The following is a 17,820-nucleotide window of genomic DNA, read 5'->3' on the forward strand; positions in this document are numbered from 1 at the left end:
ACATGGGGCTTGAACTCACAAGCCGTGAGATCATAACCTGAGCTGAAGTCGGACGCTTAAGTCGGACGCTTAACCGACTGAGCCACCCAGGTGCCCCAAATGTTTATTTATTTTTGAGAGAGATAGACATAACGTGAGCAGGGGAGGGGCAGAGAGAGAGAGAGAGAGAGAAAGAGAGAGAGAGAGAGAAACACACAGCCTGAAGCAGGCTCCAGGCTCTGAGCTGTCAGCACAGACCCTGACTCAAGCCTTGAACTCGTGAGCCATGAGTTCATGGCCTGAGCCAAAATCAAGAGTCAGAGGCTTAACCAACTGAGCCACCCAGGAACCCACCCTTCCTTCCTCCCTTCCTTCCTTCCTTCCTTCCTTCCTTCCTTCCTTCCTTCCTTCCTCTCTCTCTCTTTTCTTCCTTCCTTTCCTCTTTCTTTCTTTCTTTCTTTCTTTTTCTTCCTTCCTTCCTTCCTTCCTTCCCTCCCTCCCTCCCTGCTTGCCTGCCTGCCTGCCTTCCTTCCTTCCTTCCTTCCTTCCTTCCTTCCTTCCTTCCTTTTCTTTTTTCTCTCCCCTCTCATTTTAACCCTCCTGGCAAGTATGTAGAGGTATTTTACCGTGGTTTCAATTGATCTTTCTCAGATGAGTAATGGTGTCGAGCATCTTTACATGAGCTTATCGGTGATTCTTAGTATTTTGTTTTGTGAAGTATCTGTTGCATTCTTTTGTCCATTGTGTAAGTTTCCTGTGGCTGCCGTTACAAACTACAAAGCTCGCTGGCTTAATACAATACGTCTGTATTCTCTAACCGTTCTGCATGACAGGAAACCGAAACCGGGGTCATCGGACTGAAATCAAGGTGTTGGCAGGTCAGTCCTCCCTCCCTTAAGGGGAGAACGTGTTCCTTGCCTCTTCCAGTTGCTGGTGCCCCCCTGCCCTGCCCCCACCGGCGTTCCAGGGCGGCCACATCCCTCTGGTCTCTGCCTCTGTCTTCACGTGGCTTTCTGCTCTGTGCGTCTGTGTCGTCTCTCCCGTATTTTATGAGGACACTTGTCACTGGGGTTAGGGCCCACCTGGGTAATCCAGGATAACCTCCCCATTTCAAGATCCTTAATTAACCTCATCACATCTGCAAAGTCCCTTTTGCCATAGGAAGTGAGACTCACAGGTTCTGGGCATTGGGATGTGGACATGTTGGGGTCCGTTACCCAATGTACCACAGCCCCTATTTGTAGGCTGCTCGGTCTTTCTCCTAGTGACTGGTAGGTGCCCTTCTTAGAATCTGCATACCACCCCTTGGCCCCTTGCTTGAGGTGGGGACACTTTCTGGCCGACCTCTCATGGGAGCCGAGGGGTAAGAAGCTTGGCAGGGGGGACATGGGCTGTGCTTCTGGACGGTCCCTAACTGGTTTGGCGTATTTTCAGCTGCTTATTGGACACTCGAATTCCTTTGAGAAATGCCTGCATTCCTTGTCCCTAATGCTTGTTTAGGGGGTCTTTTGTCCTACAAAAGTTTTTTGGTTTTGTTTTTGTTTTTTAGTTTTGATAAACCAGGTTTTCTCATCTTTTCTTTTATGGCTCTTACTTTCCCTCCCTTGTTCAGGAAGAGCTCCTTCACCCCAAATTATAAGCATCCATAATTATGGTTGCTTATAAGTATGGGATGATTATGACCCCCAGTTTGCAGAGGAGGCAACTGAGGCACTGAACTGAATCTCTTGCATTTCTCATTTATTGGGTCCCAGGCACCTTATGAAGGATTTTGCAAGAACCACGTCTTTGAATCTTTGAATCTCCTGGTGTTGGGGGTCCCCCGAACCACCTCAGGCTCAGTGATTTGCTAGAAGGACTCACCGGACTCAGAAAAGCTGAGTCATGTTGATTCCAGAAAAGGGATACAGATTAAAATCCACAAAGGGAAGAAGGTGCATGGGGTAGAGAGTCCAGGAGAGACAGGGTGCCAAGGGAACAGCATGTGCAAAGGCCCAGAGATGCGAGTGAGAAGGAAATTCGTAAAAACAATTTTTTAACGTTCCTCTTAGAGTGTGTGGCTTAGTGTGGCAGGAATGAGGGGTCGGCGACCAGGTTACAGAGGGCCTGGACCATGGAAAGGAGAGCAGGCACGGAAAGGAGGCCCTGCGTGACCAGAGACCCGAGGACACTGGTCTGTACTGGTCCGCACAGAAATGCATTCCGTTCCAGTCATCTCTTTGTTTCCCAGTCATTCTTTTCTGCATATTTCAAGCCACAGCAGGCTCTCTACAGAAAACTCACCAACACTGAAAAACATAAAATGGAATGATAAAAATCACCTGTAATCCCAGTATCCAGAGATGACCACCGTTAACTTCTAGCCACGTTTCCCGTCCTCTGCGCGCACGCACACGTGTGTGTAGAGGAAAAAAGTAATGCGTTGTATGTGTGTTGGTAGATATACACATATGTACAAAGTGAGAATTGTCCTGTAGAGTGCTCTGTATCCATCTTTTAAGTGATCAATAAAGAGTCTCAGAGGAGAGGGCTTCACCCTTGGCCAGGTGAGGGCTGTTTTTGTTTGTTTGTTTTTAACGTTTTTTTGTTTTGAGAGCATGAGCAGGGGAGGGGCGGAGAGAGAGGGAGACACAGAATCCAAAGCAGGCTCCAGGCTCTGAGCTGTCAGCACAGAGCCCGACGCGGGGCTCAAACCCACTAACTGTGAGATCATGACCTGAGCCAAAGTCGGACGCTCAACCAGTCGACTGAGCCACCCAGACGCCAGGCAGGTCCATTTGTGAGCTGGTCTCCAGAGGAACACTGGCTTCAGCAGCAGTTCTGGAGGGGAGGGTGTCCCCATAAGAGGTACAGAATGTGCAGACATGGCCACCATGGGGAGTGTCCCCGAGGGCCCTAGGGAGCCCTGCCAGCTTCCCCTTTTTGTTTCCTTTGTTAGTTTTGGTTATTGAAGAGAGTCCAGCGCAGGACGATGGCGTGGGTAGGGTGAAGGGGTCTGGGGAGGATGCCGAGGCCCCCAGGGATTGGACACAGCAAAGCCGATAGCATCCCAAGATCTCAGAAGGGCACCAGGAGTCCATCCCAGTTGAGTGGGGGCAAGAACCGTAGCCGTAGGTCAAGGGCAGAGCCGCTGCGGCCTTGCGGCACAACAGGAGAGATGTGCCCCACTGTGCCCTTTCTCCCATCGCCATCCTCCCTCGTGGGCGCTGCCCAAAGTGAGTGCCCGCCAGAATACAGAGGACCGCTTCGCCCAGGTGCCATCCCTGCCTCCTGGGAGCAGACAAAGATGGGCAAGAATGGAGAGAGCGAGGGGCACCTGGCGAGGCGTTTGCCTCGCAGACGTCCCCAGAAATCCCTTCCATCCTGTGTCCCTCGTGGCTGCTTGGCCACCCCAGAGGGGCCAGACCTCCCTTTACCCCACATCATGCTCACCTTCGGAGGGATGGAGCCTTCCGTGCAGGAATGGGAGCCCCAGGAGAAAGGGAGCTCCAGGGGAGAGAGAGGTGTGAGGGAGGGTGAAGGAGCCTCCAGCTGGAGGAGACCAGAGGAGGCTTGTGGTGGGAGACCTGTACCTGAGAAGATAAGGAGTGGGCACTCCCAGCCTGCATCTGGGTGCCCCTGGTTGATGCCTATGGCATCACATGGCGGCCACAGCACGTGGGGGGAAACAGTCTGTATCTTCTATTTGCCCATCGCCAGACTGTTAGGTAACTCCCTGAGTACTTGTAGGGTAATACAGAATTATTATGTTAATGTTTCACTTGTAGGGTAATACAGAAGGTATCTGTTCATGTTTTGCCACGAACAGAAGCCTTTGTTAAATTCATAAGGGATCAATGGATCTTTGTTATGCTACCAAGGTGACTCTGGGTGGGGCTGGTGGAAATACCTAAAATAAGATTATGACTGAGCCAGCCTGATTTTCTGGTTCAAGCACTTAGCCATTCCTCTTGCCTACCTGAGGGGCCTGAGTGCCCGAAGGAAAGCATTCTTTTCCCATGGAATCTGCGCAATCCCTCCTACACCTCACCTGCTGTGTCTCTTCTATAATAATAAAGCCGCAATGGTAGGTAGAACATTCTCAGGGTGTTCTCGAACCGGAGGGGGTTTGTGGGAGCCCCCCAGTTTGCAGCCATTTGGTCAGACGTGCGGGTGGCTCGGGAACCCCACTCGTGGCTGCTACCTGGAGTGCAGGCAGTCTTGTGGGACTGAGCCTTGACCCTGTGGAGCCCACACTAACTCTGGATGGTTAGACACCGTGCTTGTTGGCCAGCTGGGGATTAGTGTCAGAACTTCATGGCAGTACACCGTGCTTGTTGGCCAGCTGGGGGTGAAACAGAGCAGTACCTACGTGGGTTTCTCATCGCCAAATTACCTCTTCTTGCTAAATTGACAAAACATACAGCACATACAATAGATCATTGTAGCCATTTTAAGTATACAAGTCAGTGGCGTTCAGTACATTCACAACTGTGTGTAACCATCACCACCGTCTTTGTCCAGAACTTTTTTCATCATTCCCAGCCGAAATTCAGTATCTCTTAAACAACTGAGTTACTTTTTTTTTTTTTTTTTTTTCTCCCTACAAATATGGCCCCGTATTACTCTCTTCAGAAAGTAATTACAGGGACGGGCACCTGGCCGGCTCAGATGGAGCAGGATGTGACTCTGGATCCCGAGGTCGTGAGTTCGAGCTCCATATTGGTGGTAGAGATTACTAAGAAAAAGAAAATAAGAACTTAAAAATAAAAGTAATGGCAGGGAGAATGAACTGCTGCTATCCTGTGACTCTTTGAGGGGAAGGAACAAGATGTTCTTTTGGAGAAAAGTGAAAGGAGAGAGGGAAGGAAGTCTGTATCAGGTACGTTAATGAGCAGGTTACTTCTCTGGGCAACTGGTGCTTAATCGTGCAGGAGATGGGAGGCCAGGTACGAGACGCCTCAGAGTTTTCCCCCTTGCCTGTGGATCTTGAGCTTTATTTTAATTTTTTTTATTAAATTTTTTTAACATTTATTTATTTTTGAGACAGAGAGAGACAGCGCATGAACGGGGGAGGGGCAGAGAGAGAGGGAGACACAGAACCGGAAACAGGCTCCAGGCTCTGAGCCATCAGCCCAGAGCCTGACGCGGGGCTCAAACTCACAGACCGGACCGCGAGATCATGACCTGAGCCAAAGTCGGACGCTCAACCGACTGAGCCACCCAGGCGCCCCTATTTTAATTTTTTAATTTATTTTTTAAGTAATCTCCACACCCCATGTGAGGCACCCCGCTGAGTCTGGAGGTTTAAGCTTAGAAGATGGACACATCCCACACCACACAGTGGCACAGCAAGCCCCTCTCTTGCCCTGGAGGGCACCATCCTGGCAATTAGCGGGAAAGAACCTCCCCAAGAGCCATGCTGGGCCTCAGGGACCCTGCGCTAAATCTTTGTGCATCCCGTTGTTAGTTTCCTTTGTTTTAAATGTTTTAATTTACTTTTGAGAGAGAGAAAGAGATAGTGTGCAAGCAGTGGTGGTGGGGGGGCAGAGAGACAGGGAGACACAGAATCTGAAGCAGGCTGTAGGCTCTGAGCTGTCAGCACAGAGCCCAACGTGGGGCTCGAACTCACGGACCGTGAGATCATGACCTGAGCCGAAGTCGGACGCTTAACCGACTGAGCCACCCAGGCGCCCCGACAATTTTTCAAAAGAGATGTCAGGGATGGGGCGCCTGGGTGGCGCAGTCGATTAAGCGTCCGACTTCAGCCAGGTCACGATCTCGCGGTCCGTGAGTTCGAGCCCCGCGTCGGGCTCTGGGCTGATGGCTCGGAGCCTGGAGCCTGTTTCCGATTCTGTGTCTCCCTCTCTCTGCCCCTCCCCCGTTCATGCTCTGTCTCTCTCTGTCCCAAAAATAAATAAACGTTGGAAAAAAAAAAATTAAAAAAAAAAAAAAAAAAGAGATGTCAGGGAGAACTAAAATACAAAAAAAAAAAAAAAAAAGAAAGAAAGAAAGAAAGAAAAAGATAAAGAATATATAAGGAAAATACACCAAAATGTAAATAAATGCTGATGATTTCTGCCAGGTAGGTTTTATGATGGTCTCGATTTTCAAATTTTCTCCTCTGAATACTGAGGACTTGCTCAGTTAAATGAAAGAGGAAAATCCAAAATGTACATATGATCAGATCCAACAGTGTCATTTCCCGGAATTATTCTTAAGAAACTAACAATGGGAGGGGCGCCTGGGTGGCTCAGTCGGTTAAGCGTCCGACTTCGGCTCAGGTCATGATCTCATGGTCCGTGAGTTCGAGCCCCACATCAGGCTCTGTGCTGACAGCTTGGAGCCTGGAGCCTGTTTCGGATTCTGTGTCTCCCTCTCTCTCTGACCCTCCCCCATTCACGCTCTGTCTCTCTCTGTCTCAAAAATAAATAAACGTTAAAAAAAATTTTTTTTTTTAAAGAAAAATTGTCAAACCTACAGAAAAATGGAAAAAAACTATGCAATGAATCCCCAAATGCACTTGTTCACACTGTGTGCCCTGTCTGTGCACTTCAAATATCTTAGATCTGCATGCTTTTGTCTAAGATCATGCTGCTATTAAAACAAAAACAAAAACAAAAACAAACACCACAGGCTGGAGGGCTTAGACAACAGACATTTATGTTCTCACAGTTCTGGAGGCCAGGAAGGCCAAGATCAAGGTGCTGGCAGATTCGGTTCCTGGTGAGGTCCCACTTCCAGGCTTGCAGAAGGCTGCCTTCTCACCAGTGTGCTCAAATGGTGGAGAGAGACAGAGAAAGCCTGGGGGGGGCCTCTTTCTCCTCTTTTAAGGACACCAGTCCCCTCCTGGGGTCCCTGCCCACATGTCCTCATCTAGACCGAATTACCTCCCGAAGGCCCCACCTCCAAATACCATCTAGGGTTAGAACTTCAATGTATGTGTTGGGGGAGCCTACGAACATGTGGTCCATAACACTTTACATCTCTATCTGTGCCTCTCTACATACACAGATTTTTTTTTTCACTGACTCGTCTGCAGATGTCACGGCACTTTACGCTAAAAGGCTTAGGTGTGTGTCTCTAAAGAACAAGGACCTTCTCCCACATAATCCAAAATGCCATCATACACCAAGACAATTCTTTTTTCTCTCAATTTTTTAATGTTTACTTATTTTTGAGAGAGAGAGAGAGTCAGGGACAGAGCGTGAGCAGGGAAGGGGCAGGGAGGGAAGGAGACACAGAATTGGAAGCAGGCTCCAGGCTCTGAGCTGTCAGCACAGAGCCCAACACAGGGCTCGAACTCACGAACTGTGAGTGAGATCATGACGTGAGCCGAAGTCAGGCGCTTAACCAACTGAGCTACCCAGGCGCCCCACCAAGACAAGGCTTCATAATTGCATAATGTCATCTAAGAAACTGCTTGTTTTCAAATTTCTCCAACAATGTCAAAATGTCTTCTATAGATTTTTTTTTTTTCCTGCCCAACCCAGGACTCCATCGTGGCCCACACATTACATTTTATCGTTGTCTCTTTAATCTTTTCAAATCCAGGACAGCTCTACCTATTTTGGATTTGTATAACTTTGGATTTTTGCAAACTTCCAGCTCAGTTGTCCGGCAGAAAGCGACCCACACTCTGACTTCATGATTAGATTCAGAATGAACATTTTCAACAGGAAAACTCAGTGGGTGATGCTGTGTCTTCCCTGTAGGTGGTGACCACTGGGTTTGTCCACTCAAAAAGTGCCTTTTGCTCTTTTGTAATTAGTCGGGAAGTTACTTATTCATTGACGGATTCATTTGTTTGCTTTTATTTTTTAATTTATTCTCATGTTTTAAGTAAGCTCCACACTCAACATGGGGCTTGAACTCATGACCCTGAGGTCAGGAGTCGCATGCTCCACCAACAACCAGCCAGACGCCCCTATTTATGTTTTTAATAAATATTCCCCAAGGGGCACCTGGGTGGCTTAGTCGGTTGGGCGTCTGACTTGGGCTCAGGTCATGATCTCACGGTCTGTGACTTCAAGCCTCACGTCAGGCTCTGTGCTGACAAGCTCGGAGCCTGGAGCCTGCCTCAGATTCTGTGTCTCCCTCTCTCTCTCTGCTCCTCCCCTGTTCACGCTCTGGCTCTCTCTCTCTCAAAAATAACAAACATTTTTAAAAATTAAAATAAATAAGTAAATAAATAAATATTCCCCGAGCACCCACTCTGTACCCGGCCCATGCTAGGCGGTGCTGGAGGTACGGGAATGACCAAAACACTCTTGGTCCTGCGTTCTCGGGACTCCCAGTCGATTGAGGAGACAGGCCCCTCCCCAGGTAGTGACAACCCAGAACGGTTGGAGCTAGGACAGCAGAGCCCATACAGAGGGTGATGGACTCAGCCAGGGTGGTCAGGAAGGGCTTCCCACAGGAGGAGGCCTCTGAACCAGGACCCGAAAATTCAGGATGAGTGTGGGAAGGAGTGAGTGTTACAGGCAAGAGGAATGGCATATGCAAAGGCCCGGAGATGAGAGCAAAGTGGGCTCAACGCTGAATGAGGTTCCATTGGAAACTTCCAGAAAGTCAGCAATGGTATAGATCAAGCATGTGGTCATTTTATTTTATTTAATTTTTTAATTTTTATTTAATTTATTTTCTTTAACTTACATCCAAGTTCATTAGCATATGGTTCAACAATGATTTCAGGAGTAGATTCCTTAGTGCGCCTCCCCCATTTAGCCCATCCCCCCCTCCCACAAACCCTCCAGGAACCCTCAGTTTCTTCTCCATATTTATGAGTCTCTTCTGTTTTGTCTCCCTCCCTGTTTTTATATTATTTTTGTTTCCCTTCCCTTATGCTCATCTGTTTTGTCTCTTAAAGTCCTCATAGGAGTGACGTCATATGATTTGTGTCTTTCTCTGACTAATTTCACTTAGCATAATACCCTCCATCCATGTAGTTGCAAATGGCAAGATTTCATTCTTTTTGATTGCCGAGTAATACTCCATTGCATGTATATACTGCATCTTCTTTATCTGTTCATCCACCCATGGCCATTTGGGCTCTTTCCATACTTTGGCTATTGTCGATAGTGCTGCTACAACCATTGGCATGCGTCCCTTCGAAACAGCACACCTGTATGTATCCCTTGGATAAATGCCTAGTAGTGCAATTGCTGGGTCGTAGGATAGTTCTATTTTTAGTTTTTTGAGGAACCTCCACACTGTTTTCCAGAGTGGCTGCACCAGTTTGCCTTCCCACCAACAATGCAAAAGAGATCCTCTTTCTCCACATCCTCGCCAACATCTGTTGTTGCCTGAGTTGTTAATGTTAGCCATTGTGACAGGTGCGAGGTGGTATCTCATTGTGGTTTTGACTTGTCTTTCCCTGATGATGAGTGATGTGGAGCATTTTTTCGTGTGTCGGTTGGCCGTCTGGATGTCTTCCTTGGAGAAGTGTCTATTCATGTCTTTTGCCCATTTCTTCACTGGATTATTTGTTTTTTGGGTGTTGAGTTTGATGAGTTCTTTATCTGGTATGCCATTTGCAAATATCTTCTCCCATTCCGTCAGTTGCCTTTTAGTTTTGCTGACTGTTTCCTTCGCTGTGCAGAAGCTTTTTATTTTGATGAGGTCCCAATAGTTCATTTTTGCTTTGGTTTCCCTTGCCTCCAGAGACGTGTTGAGTAAGAAGTTGCTGCGGCCAAGGTCGAAGAGGTTTTTGCCTGCTTTCTTCTCGACGATTTTGATGGCTTCCTGTCTTACATTTAGGACTTTCATCCATTTGAGTTTATTTTTGTGCCTGGTGTAAGAATGTGGCCCAAGTTCATTCTTCTGCATGTCGCCGTCCAGTTTTCCCAGCACCACTTGCTGAAGAGACTGTCTTTATTCCATTGGATATTCTTTCCTGCTTTGTCAAAGATTAGTTGGCCATACACCTGTGGGTCCATTTCTGGGTTCTCTATTCTGTTCCATTGATCTGAGTGTCTGTTTTTGTGCCGGTGCCGTACTGTCTTCATGATGACAGCTTTGTAATACAGTTTGAAGTCCGACATGTGTTCATTTTATTTTATTTTATTTTATTTTTAAATTTTTTTTTCAACGTTTATTTATTTTTTGGGACAGAGAGAGACAGAGCATGAACGGGGGGAGGGTCAGAGAGAGAGGGAGACACAGAATCGGAAACAGGCTCCAGGCTCTGAGCCATCAGCCCAGAGCCAGACGCGGGGCTCGAACTCACGGACCGCGAGATCGTGACCTGGCTGAAGTCGGACGCTTAACCGACTGCGCCACCCAGGCGCCCCGACATGTGTTCATTTTAAAGCGTCAGGACTGTTTCTGTGAGCAACAAACCATTAGGTTTAGTTTATTTATTTATTTTGAGAGAGAAAAAGAGAGTGCATGCAAGTGGTCGAGGGGCAGAGAGAGAGAATCCCAAGCAGGCTCTGTGCTGATGGCACGGAGCCTGATGCGGGGCTTGGTCCCATGGACCACGAGATCAGGACCTGAGCTGAAATCAAGAGTCAGATGCCTAACCGACCGAGCCACCCAGGGGCCCTCTCTCTGGCTTCTTGCAGTGAGTGTGGCTCAGGGAGTTTGAGGAGCGTCCTTGAAGCCTTGCTCAAGATTTCAGGTCCGGAGAGGGAGCAAGGTGACTGAGCCTGGCCCGTGAGCCTGAGAGCTGGTTGCCAGGGTGGGAGAGCAGCAAAGACTCTTCTGGTGGCTGTAAAGAGAGGCCAGGTCCCCCCAGCGGCACTCACTTTGGCAGGCACTCTTGTCCCTTGTTAAGTCACCATTCCCCCCCCCCCGCTTCTCCGTCACGAGAACCCCAGTTTGATTGGGTGCAACCATGTAGCCAGCCAGGAATATTGGGCTCCCCTGCAGTGAAGGGGAAATCGACTCTCTGGGGTTTTCAGGAAATCCAGTGGCTCCCTCCTAAAAAGGGACAGCTCAGATGCACATGCTTTGTGACCACCCCTGCCCTGCCTACTGCCTAGAAGGAGGATATAGGTGCCCAGAGCGACCTCGGGCGTCTTTTGGGCATGTGACTAAAAGCCCCATAACGAGGGAGGTAAGGCTGGAGAGGGAGCCTGGGTCCCTGGGGACATCGTGTGGCCACGATGGCGGCCCCAGCTGCTGGCCTCGGGCCCCGTGCCTGTGGCAGAACAGTAATCCCCATTTGGGGAAGTCATGGGATTCTCCATTTTACACGCCGTTCCTGGCTGACGGCAGGGGCGCATCTTAGATTTTGGCAAACCGAACACCCCACAAATACCAGCATTCATTCCTGAGGCCACGGCTGCTTGGCCAGGGTCCTGCTCGGGCTCAGCAGGGAGCCTCCGTCATCAGTGCGTGACCCCGGCTCACGACGGGATCTGCCAGTCTCAACGGGAGATGCTCTGAGACTCTGGTGTTTTGTTTTGTTGGTTTAAACAGCTTTATTGAGGTAGGATCTACACGCCATAAAGTTCCTGTTTCCAGTGGACTCTTTTATTATTTTTAGTAAATTTACATAGCTGTGCAACCATTACCAAAATTCAATTTTAGAATATTTCTGTCATTCTAAAGAGATCCCGCGTATCCATTAGCAGTCACCCCCTACCCCCTTGACCGCCTACACCCCCCACCCTCCATACCTCTATCCCCCACCCTCCACACCCCTACCCCCACCCCCCCACCACTAATCTACTATAGATTTCCCTGATCTGAACATTTTGCATAAAAGGAATCATACACTATGTGGCCTTTTGTGTCTGTTTTCTTTCACTCAGCCTAATGTTTTCAAGATTCATCCATGTTGGAGCATGGATCTCTGCTTCACCCTCCTTTTTATGTATTAATAATATTCCACTGTATAAATACGCCAGATTTTGTTCATCCATTCGCCAATCAATGGCCACTTGGGTTGTTTCCTCTTTTTGGCTCGCCACCGCGAACATTTGGGCACACGCACGTGGACGTATGCTACTTCTCTTGCGTAGATACCTGGGAGTGGGTTCGTTGGGTTTTATGGTAAATTGATGTTTAACTTGTTAAGAAACTGCCACACTGCTTTCCAAAGTGGCCGCACATTTCGACATTCCCACTGGAGGAGGTATGTGGGAGTTCCTTTTGCTCTGAAACCTTGAAAGCTATTGGCTTTGTCGTTGTTGTTGTTGTATCTATTATAGTTATTCTAGCAGGTGTGAAATGGTATCTCATTGTGGTTTTGATCTGTGTTCCTCTAATGACTAATAAGTTGAGCATCTTTTCATGTGCTTATTGGCCATTTGTATGTCTTTGGTAAGATGTCTCTTTTCAAAGCTTTTGCTCCTTTTTAAAAAAAATTTTTTTTAATGTTTATTTTTGAGAGAGAGAGAGACAGAGAGTGCGAGCAGGGGAGGGACAGAGAGAGCGGAGACACAGAATCTGAAGCAGGCTCCAGGCTCCGAGCAGTCAGCACAGAGCCCGAGGCAGGGCTGAAACTCACAAACTGTGAGATCATGACCTGAGCCGAAGTCGGATGCTCAATGGACTGACCCATCCAGGCGCCCCACCTCTTGTTCCTTTTAATTGGGTTATTTATCTTCCTAATGTTGGGTTTGTTTTTAAAAAAAAAATTTTTTTTAAGATTTTATTTTTCAGTAATCTCTATACCCAACATGGAACTCGAACTCACAACCCCAAGGTCAAGAGTCCCACGCTCAAGCGTGCCTGGGTGGCTCAGTCGGTTGAGCAGCCAACTTTTGATTTCGGCTCAGGTCATGATCTTGCATTCATGAGTTCGAGCTTGGCAGTATGCAGAGCCTGCTTGGGGTTCTGTCTCTCCCTCTCCCTGTGCCCCTCCCCAGCTCACGCACTCTCTCTGTCTTCAAAATAAATAAATAAAACCTAAAAAAAAAAAAAGAGTTGCATGCTCTATCGACCGAGCCAGCCAGGTGCTCCTCCCCATTTTGTAGAAGATAAAACCAAAGCCTCATCAGTTCTCCCTCCCTCCTCCGCCATCTGTCCTGACGATGCTGAGTATAATTCCATGTGAGACTTTATACTTTTCCTAGATCTGCATGCGTCTGAAGCCAATGCATGTTCTTGTTTTTAATCATACTTTATGTGTCTTTCAGGACTTGTATGTATTTCTTCACCGCACGTTGTGTTTTGGCAACTTTTCTGTGTCGAAATGTATAAAGCTCACTCATTCTTTTTATTTTTTATTTTTGAAATTATGACATTTATTAGTAGTGAAGTATTTCAGAATTGTTGGTGTGTTGGCAAAAGCCTGCCTGTGGATGGAAGAGTCTGCCAGGAAAGCAAACATGAGTGATTTCACTGCTTTTGCTGGTTTCGTTGTTAACTACGTGCTTGACAACCACGGTTTAACTTACAGATTTTGACAGAAAATTCCCTTCCCTTCCATGTTAGGCTGAGTTTCCATTTGGAACCCTTACCTTTAAGGGACTGTTTCTTTAGATTTATGAATGAGGAGCGCCTGGGTGGCTCAGTTAAGTGCCAACTTCGGCTCAGGTCATGATCTCACGGTCTGTGAGTTCGAGCCCCGGGGCGGGCTCTGTGCTGACAGCTCAGAGCCTGGAGCCTGCTTCGGATTCTATGCCTCCCTCTCTCTCTGCCTCTCCCCTGCTCGCTCTCTCTCTCTCTCTCTCTCTCTCTCACACACACACACACACACACTAAATAAACTTAAAAAGAAGCTTAACAAAAAAGAAAGTAAACACCCACTCATGATTAAAAAAAAAAAACTCTCTGAAAACTAAGACTAGAGGGGACTTCCTTAATTTGATAGAATTCTACAGCAAATATACTTTCTTCCTTGATGTCTCAAAAGAGTCACGGAATAAATGGCAAAAGAAGTGGGAAGGAAAAAATGGTTCTTATTTTCAGCTAAGTAGGTACATACAGTTTAAAGAATCTACAAACTATAAGAGTAAGATCAACATAAATAAATAAACCTAAAAAAGAAAAAAAAAAAGGCTACCTTGTGGGGCCTTGGAGGAGGTAAGGGTGGGAGAGGAGAGGCCTGGATCAGGGCAGGGGCTGCAGGGAGGGAAAAAACTATGAGGAAGGCCCTAGGAGAGACACTTCCCGCCTGGATTTGGGCATCGCTGGGCCCACATTCTCAGAATTCTCACTTGGTTCACTTACCAGGTCACAGAGGTGATAAAGCTGAGTGGAGACTCTAAAACTTGTCTGCATGTCTGGATCTTCTAGAAAACATTTTTTTTTAAATAAAAGAAGGCTATATAAAGGCTTCATAGATACAAATATGTCTGCCAAGAACCTCTGAAACTGATAGAGAAGTTAAAGAAAGCTCCCAGAATGTGGAAGGAAGAGCAGGGATGGGAACCAGGACAGTGACATCTAGAGGCGATGAGGGTCACTGCAGGTGGCGCCTCAGACTTGGGCTGTGCTCCAGAAGATGTAACAGGGACAAGGAGAGCAGGGAAGGCCTAAGATGTGCAAAGTTAGGGGCTCATCCAGACCCTTCCTTCTGACACCAGCTGCAAGTTCCGGGAGGGGGGGCATAACAACCAGTACAGGTGTACAGGACAGGGTAGGGCTGTTGATGTACTTAACAAGTACATTAACAAGTACTTACAAGGTATATATTATTTACAATTACCAAGACTGCCAATAAGCAGTCAAAAATTAAAATCACTTGTAAGGGTGGCTGGGTGGTTCAGTCAGTTAAGCCGCTGACTCTTGATTTTGGCCCAGGTCACGATCTCACGGTTCATGAGTTCGAGCCCTGGGTCAGGCTCGGTGCTGATGGTGGGCAGCCTGCTTGGGATTCTCTCTCTCCCCCTCTCTCTGCCCCTCCCCCACTTGCGCCCACACACGTGCACTCTTTCTCCCCCGCAAAACAAACAAGTAAATAAAATCGCTTGTAAAAATTGACAGGGGCAAGTACGGGATGCAGAATATGTTATAAAGTCACATAATGGATGGGTGGCAGCAGGAAAAGGAAACATTTATTTTATTTATTTTCAAAAAATTTTTAATGTTTATTCAAGTTTTGAGAGAGAGAGAGAGAGAGAGAGAGAGAGAGAGAGAGGCAGCAGGAGAGTTGGGGAGGGGCAGAGAGAGAGAGGGAGACACAGAATCTGAAGCAGACTCCAGTCTCCCGGCTGTCAGCACAGAGCCCGTCGCGGGTCTTGAACCCATGAACTGCAAGATGGTGACCTGAGCTGAAGTCGGACGATTAACCAACTGAGCCACCCAGGTGCCCCTATTTTATTTTATTTTATTTTATTTTATTTTATTTTATTTTATTTTATATTTGAGAGAGAGCACGTGTGCACTGGAGCAGGGGAGGGGCAGAAAGAGAGAGGGGGACAGAGGATCTGAGGAGGGCTCTGTGCCCACAGCAGAGAGCCCAACCGGAGGCTGGAGCCCATGAACCATGAGACCGTGCCCTGAGCCGAAGTGGAAGGCTTAGCCGACTGAGCCACCCAGGTGCCCCTGAAAACACAATCGTTTTTGAAAAGTCAACTTAGCAAATCAAGAAATGGAGGTTTAAGCTTGTTATTTGGCATCATGGGGTTACACTGGAAGAAATAAATGCAGAAAAGACCAGAAGTGGTTTGAGTAAGAGCAGGCCTGAAGCCGGAGGTAGGGAAGGTGGACTTCTCTGTTTTTCAGTGCACCCCCTTCCATGTTGCTGAAATCATCCCCCGCCCCCCGCCCCCAGCACCACGCCCGCCACGTCCTTATGTTATTCTTCTAACTAAAAGGAAGGAAAGGCAACCAGGTCAGCGTGGCTGCTCCGGGGGATGGTTGCCCGACGTGATGTATAGGACGTTTGCAGAAATTCATTTCGTAATGAGCCCGAGGACGCGTCTTTTCCCCCATCAGTTCCTCGGTCTGTGGATGGCTAATAATCACTGCTAGGGTGACCCGCGTTTCCGCACCAAGTCTGTGCTTGCGTTGCGTTTCCAAACGATGGCAATGCTGATACTCCTCACTCACATGAATAAGTGATCAGGTAAAGACGTTGTGGGCACAGCCTGTGGCTCAAGCCCCGAGCTCTTTTTGAAGTCCCAAACCCCACAGCGAACACACCTCGGGAGCTCAGAAGTGGCCGCGCCACCTTAGGGGGAGGCGGGAGGGAGCCTGGCTGGCCCTCGGGGGCACTGGGAACGCGCTCAAGGAGCCAGCTTTACCTCTGCCCGGGCTCTGTCCTCTCCCTCCCCCTAGAGGTGCGGCCCCCGCTCTGGACGGCCCTTCCGGGGCGGCCTTTCTCAGCCCCGGCTGCTTGCCGGAATCTACTGGAAGCTTTCGGAAGATGCCCTCCGGGCCGCCCCAGGCCCGCTGACTGACCCGGCCCGGCGCCGGTCTCTAAGGCGCCCACTGCCTGGCGCCGGCGGCCGCGTCCCCATTGCTCCGGCTGGGACGCCGAGGCGTCGAGGGGCGGGGCCTGCAGCGGCTCCGCGGCCAAAGATCCCTCACCCCTCTTCCCCCCGCAGTGTACCACTGGGCGGAGATGCGGGCCAAGATGCGCCTCTTGGGCTTCAGGGCGGAAGCCGTCAAGCCGCTCAATGAGGACGCGGCCGCCGAGCTGGGCGCCGAGCTGCTGGGTGAGGCCACCGTCTTCCTCGTGGCCGGCGGCTGCCTGGTGCTGGAGTACTGGCGCCACCAGGCGCACCAGCGTCGCAAGAGGAGCGAGCGGCAGACCGCCTGGGAGGCGATGCGGGACGAGGTGGGCCACCTGGCGCTGGCGCTGGAGGCCCTGCAGGAGCAGGTGCGCGCGGCGCCTGCGCAGAGCGCGCTGGAGGAGCTGCAGGCGCAGATGCGAGAGGTGCGCGCCCGGCTCTGCGCCCGGGACCCGCCGTCCGCCCCCCGAGCGACGCCCGAGGAATAGGGGACTGTAGGGCCCCGGTCTTCGATGTGGCTGTTGTCGGGGCTGTGACGACTCTGACATGGCCTTCTGTCCACACGGTCCGTTGAGGAACCTGCCCAGCTGATTCCACCTGGTCCCTTTCGGGGCGGAAGGGAGGCTGGACTGGGGCTGATCCAGCCAGGCTTTTGGTCGGCCGCCTCCCTACTAACCTGGCCGGAGGTACCTTCCACAGGGACTCTGTTCCAACAGGAGTCCCTTTGTCCTATCTCCCCCCCCCCCTCCCCTCCCCCCATCTCTCCCCCACCCCCACCCCCAGGCCCAGTCCACGGGTTTAACACTCTGTAATGGAAAGAGATCGTGTCCCATTGGATCCCACCCACTCGCTACTAGGTGGGCCGGCGGGACACATGGACCCAGCCAGCTCATTCTGTCACACTTCCACTTATCTGAGTAGGGTCCCTCCCCACCCCCCATCCATTACACCAGAACGCCCTTTCCCCCTTCTTCATTGGTGCAGACCATTGTAAAGAAAATGCAAGCTCCCAGTGGGTTTACAGACCCGGTCACTTTCCATCTACCTCACTTTGGAGGGGACAGAGAAGGATGGGTCTTGGAGGGCCTTCTGCCCAGTGAGTCACCCTGTGGCTCCTGCCTTCAGTCCACCAACCACTCGTACCTCAGCAGGTCACCCCCTCAAGTGGATCATTCCAACAGATACCCCCCTCTTTAGTCTGTGGCATAACCCATGGTACAGGGTCTCCCCACCGCCTGTGGTCTGTTCCAACAGGACTTGGTCCTCTGGGACAGAAAAATTGGTCCTGCCTGGGGATGGGCCATTCTGTGTCGGTCTAAGGCTCTGTGTACCTGAAGTTCTGGACCTCCTGTTGTCCTTTTCCACTGTCCTTCCCTGCTAGCCCTTCATAGGGACCCACCCAGTCCCCTGCTACATGGGTCACTTGTCACATCCCATCCAAGCCTGCTCTCAAGTACTCAGGGATTCCTTCTTCCTTCTTGCCTTTGGACTGATCGCCCAGCCCACCCTC

The 17,820-nt window shown here is 49.6% G+C and overlaps 1 protein-coding gene across 1 annotated transcript; it reads left to right on the forward strand.

Moving 5' to 3' along the window:
- Positions 1-8,213: 8,213 nt before the first annotated feature.
- On the forward strand, positions 8,214-16,798 carry LOC124511717 (optic atrophy 3 protein-like). Its single transcript, XM_047079091.1, has 2 exons — positions 8,214-8,283; positions 16,281-16,798. The coding sequence occupies exons 1-2, from the start codon at positions 8,214-8,216 to the stop codon at positions 16,796-16,798; spliced, it is 588 nt and encodes a 195-aa protein (XP_046935047.1).
- The last annotated feature ends 1,022 nt before the right edge of the window (positions 16,799-17,820 follow it).

Source organism: Lynx rufus, unplaced genomic scaffold, assembly GCF_022079265.1.
Source record: "Lynx rufus isolate CCGP_SWC_20201006 ecotype Redwood Valley unplaced genomic scaffold, mLynRuf1.p SCAF_16, whole genome shotgun sequence".
NCBI lineage: Eukaryota > Metazoa > Chordata > Mammalia > Carnivora > Felidae > Lynx > Lynx rufus.

What these genes read in the sequence shown, in the direction of transcription:
- LOC124511717 (XM_047079091.1), top strand. Translation starts at nt 8,214, where the DNA reads ATGACCAAAACACTCTTGGTCCTGCGTTCTCGGGACTCCCAGTCGATT. An exon ending in GGAGACAGGCCCCTCCCCAG is followed by an intron (nt 8,284 to 16,280) that starts GTAGTGACAACC and finishes CCGGTCTCTAAG; the next exon opens with GCGCCCACTGCCTGGCGCCG.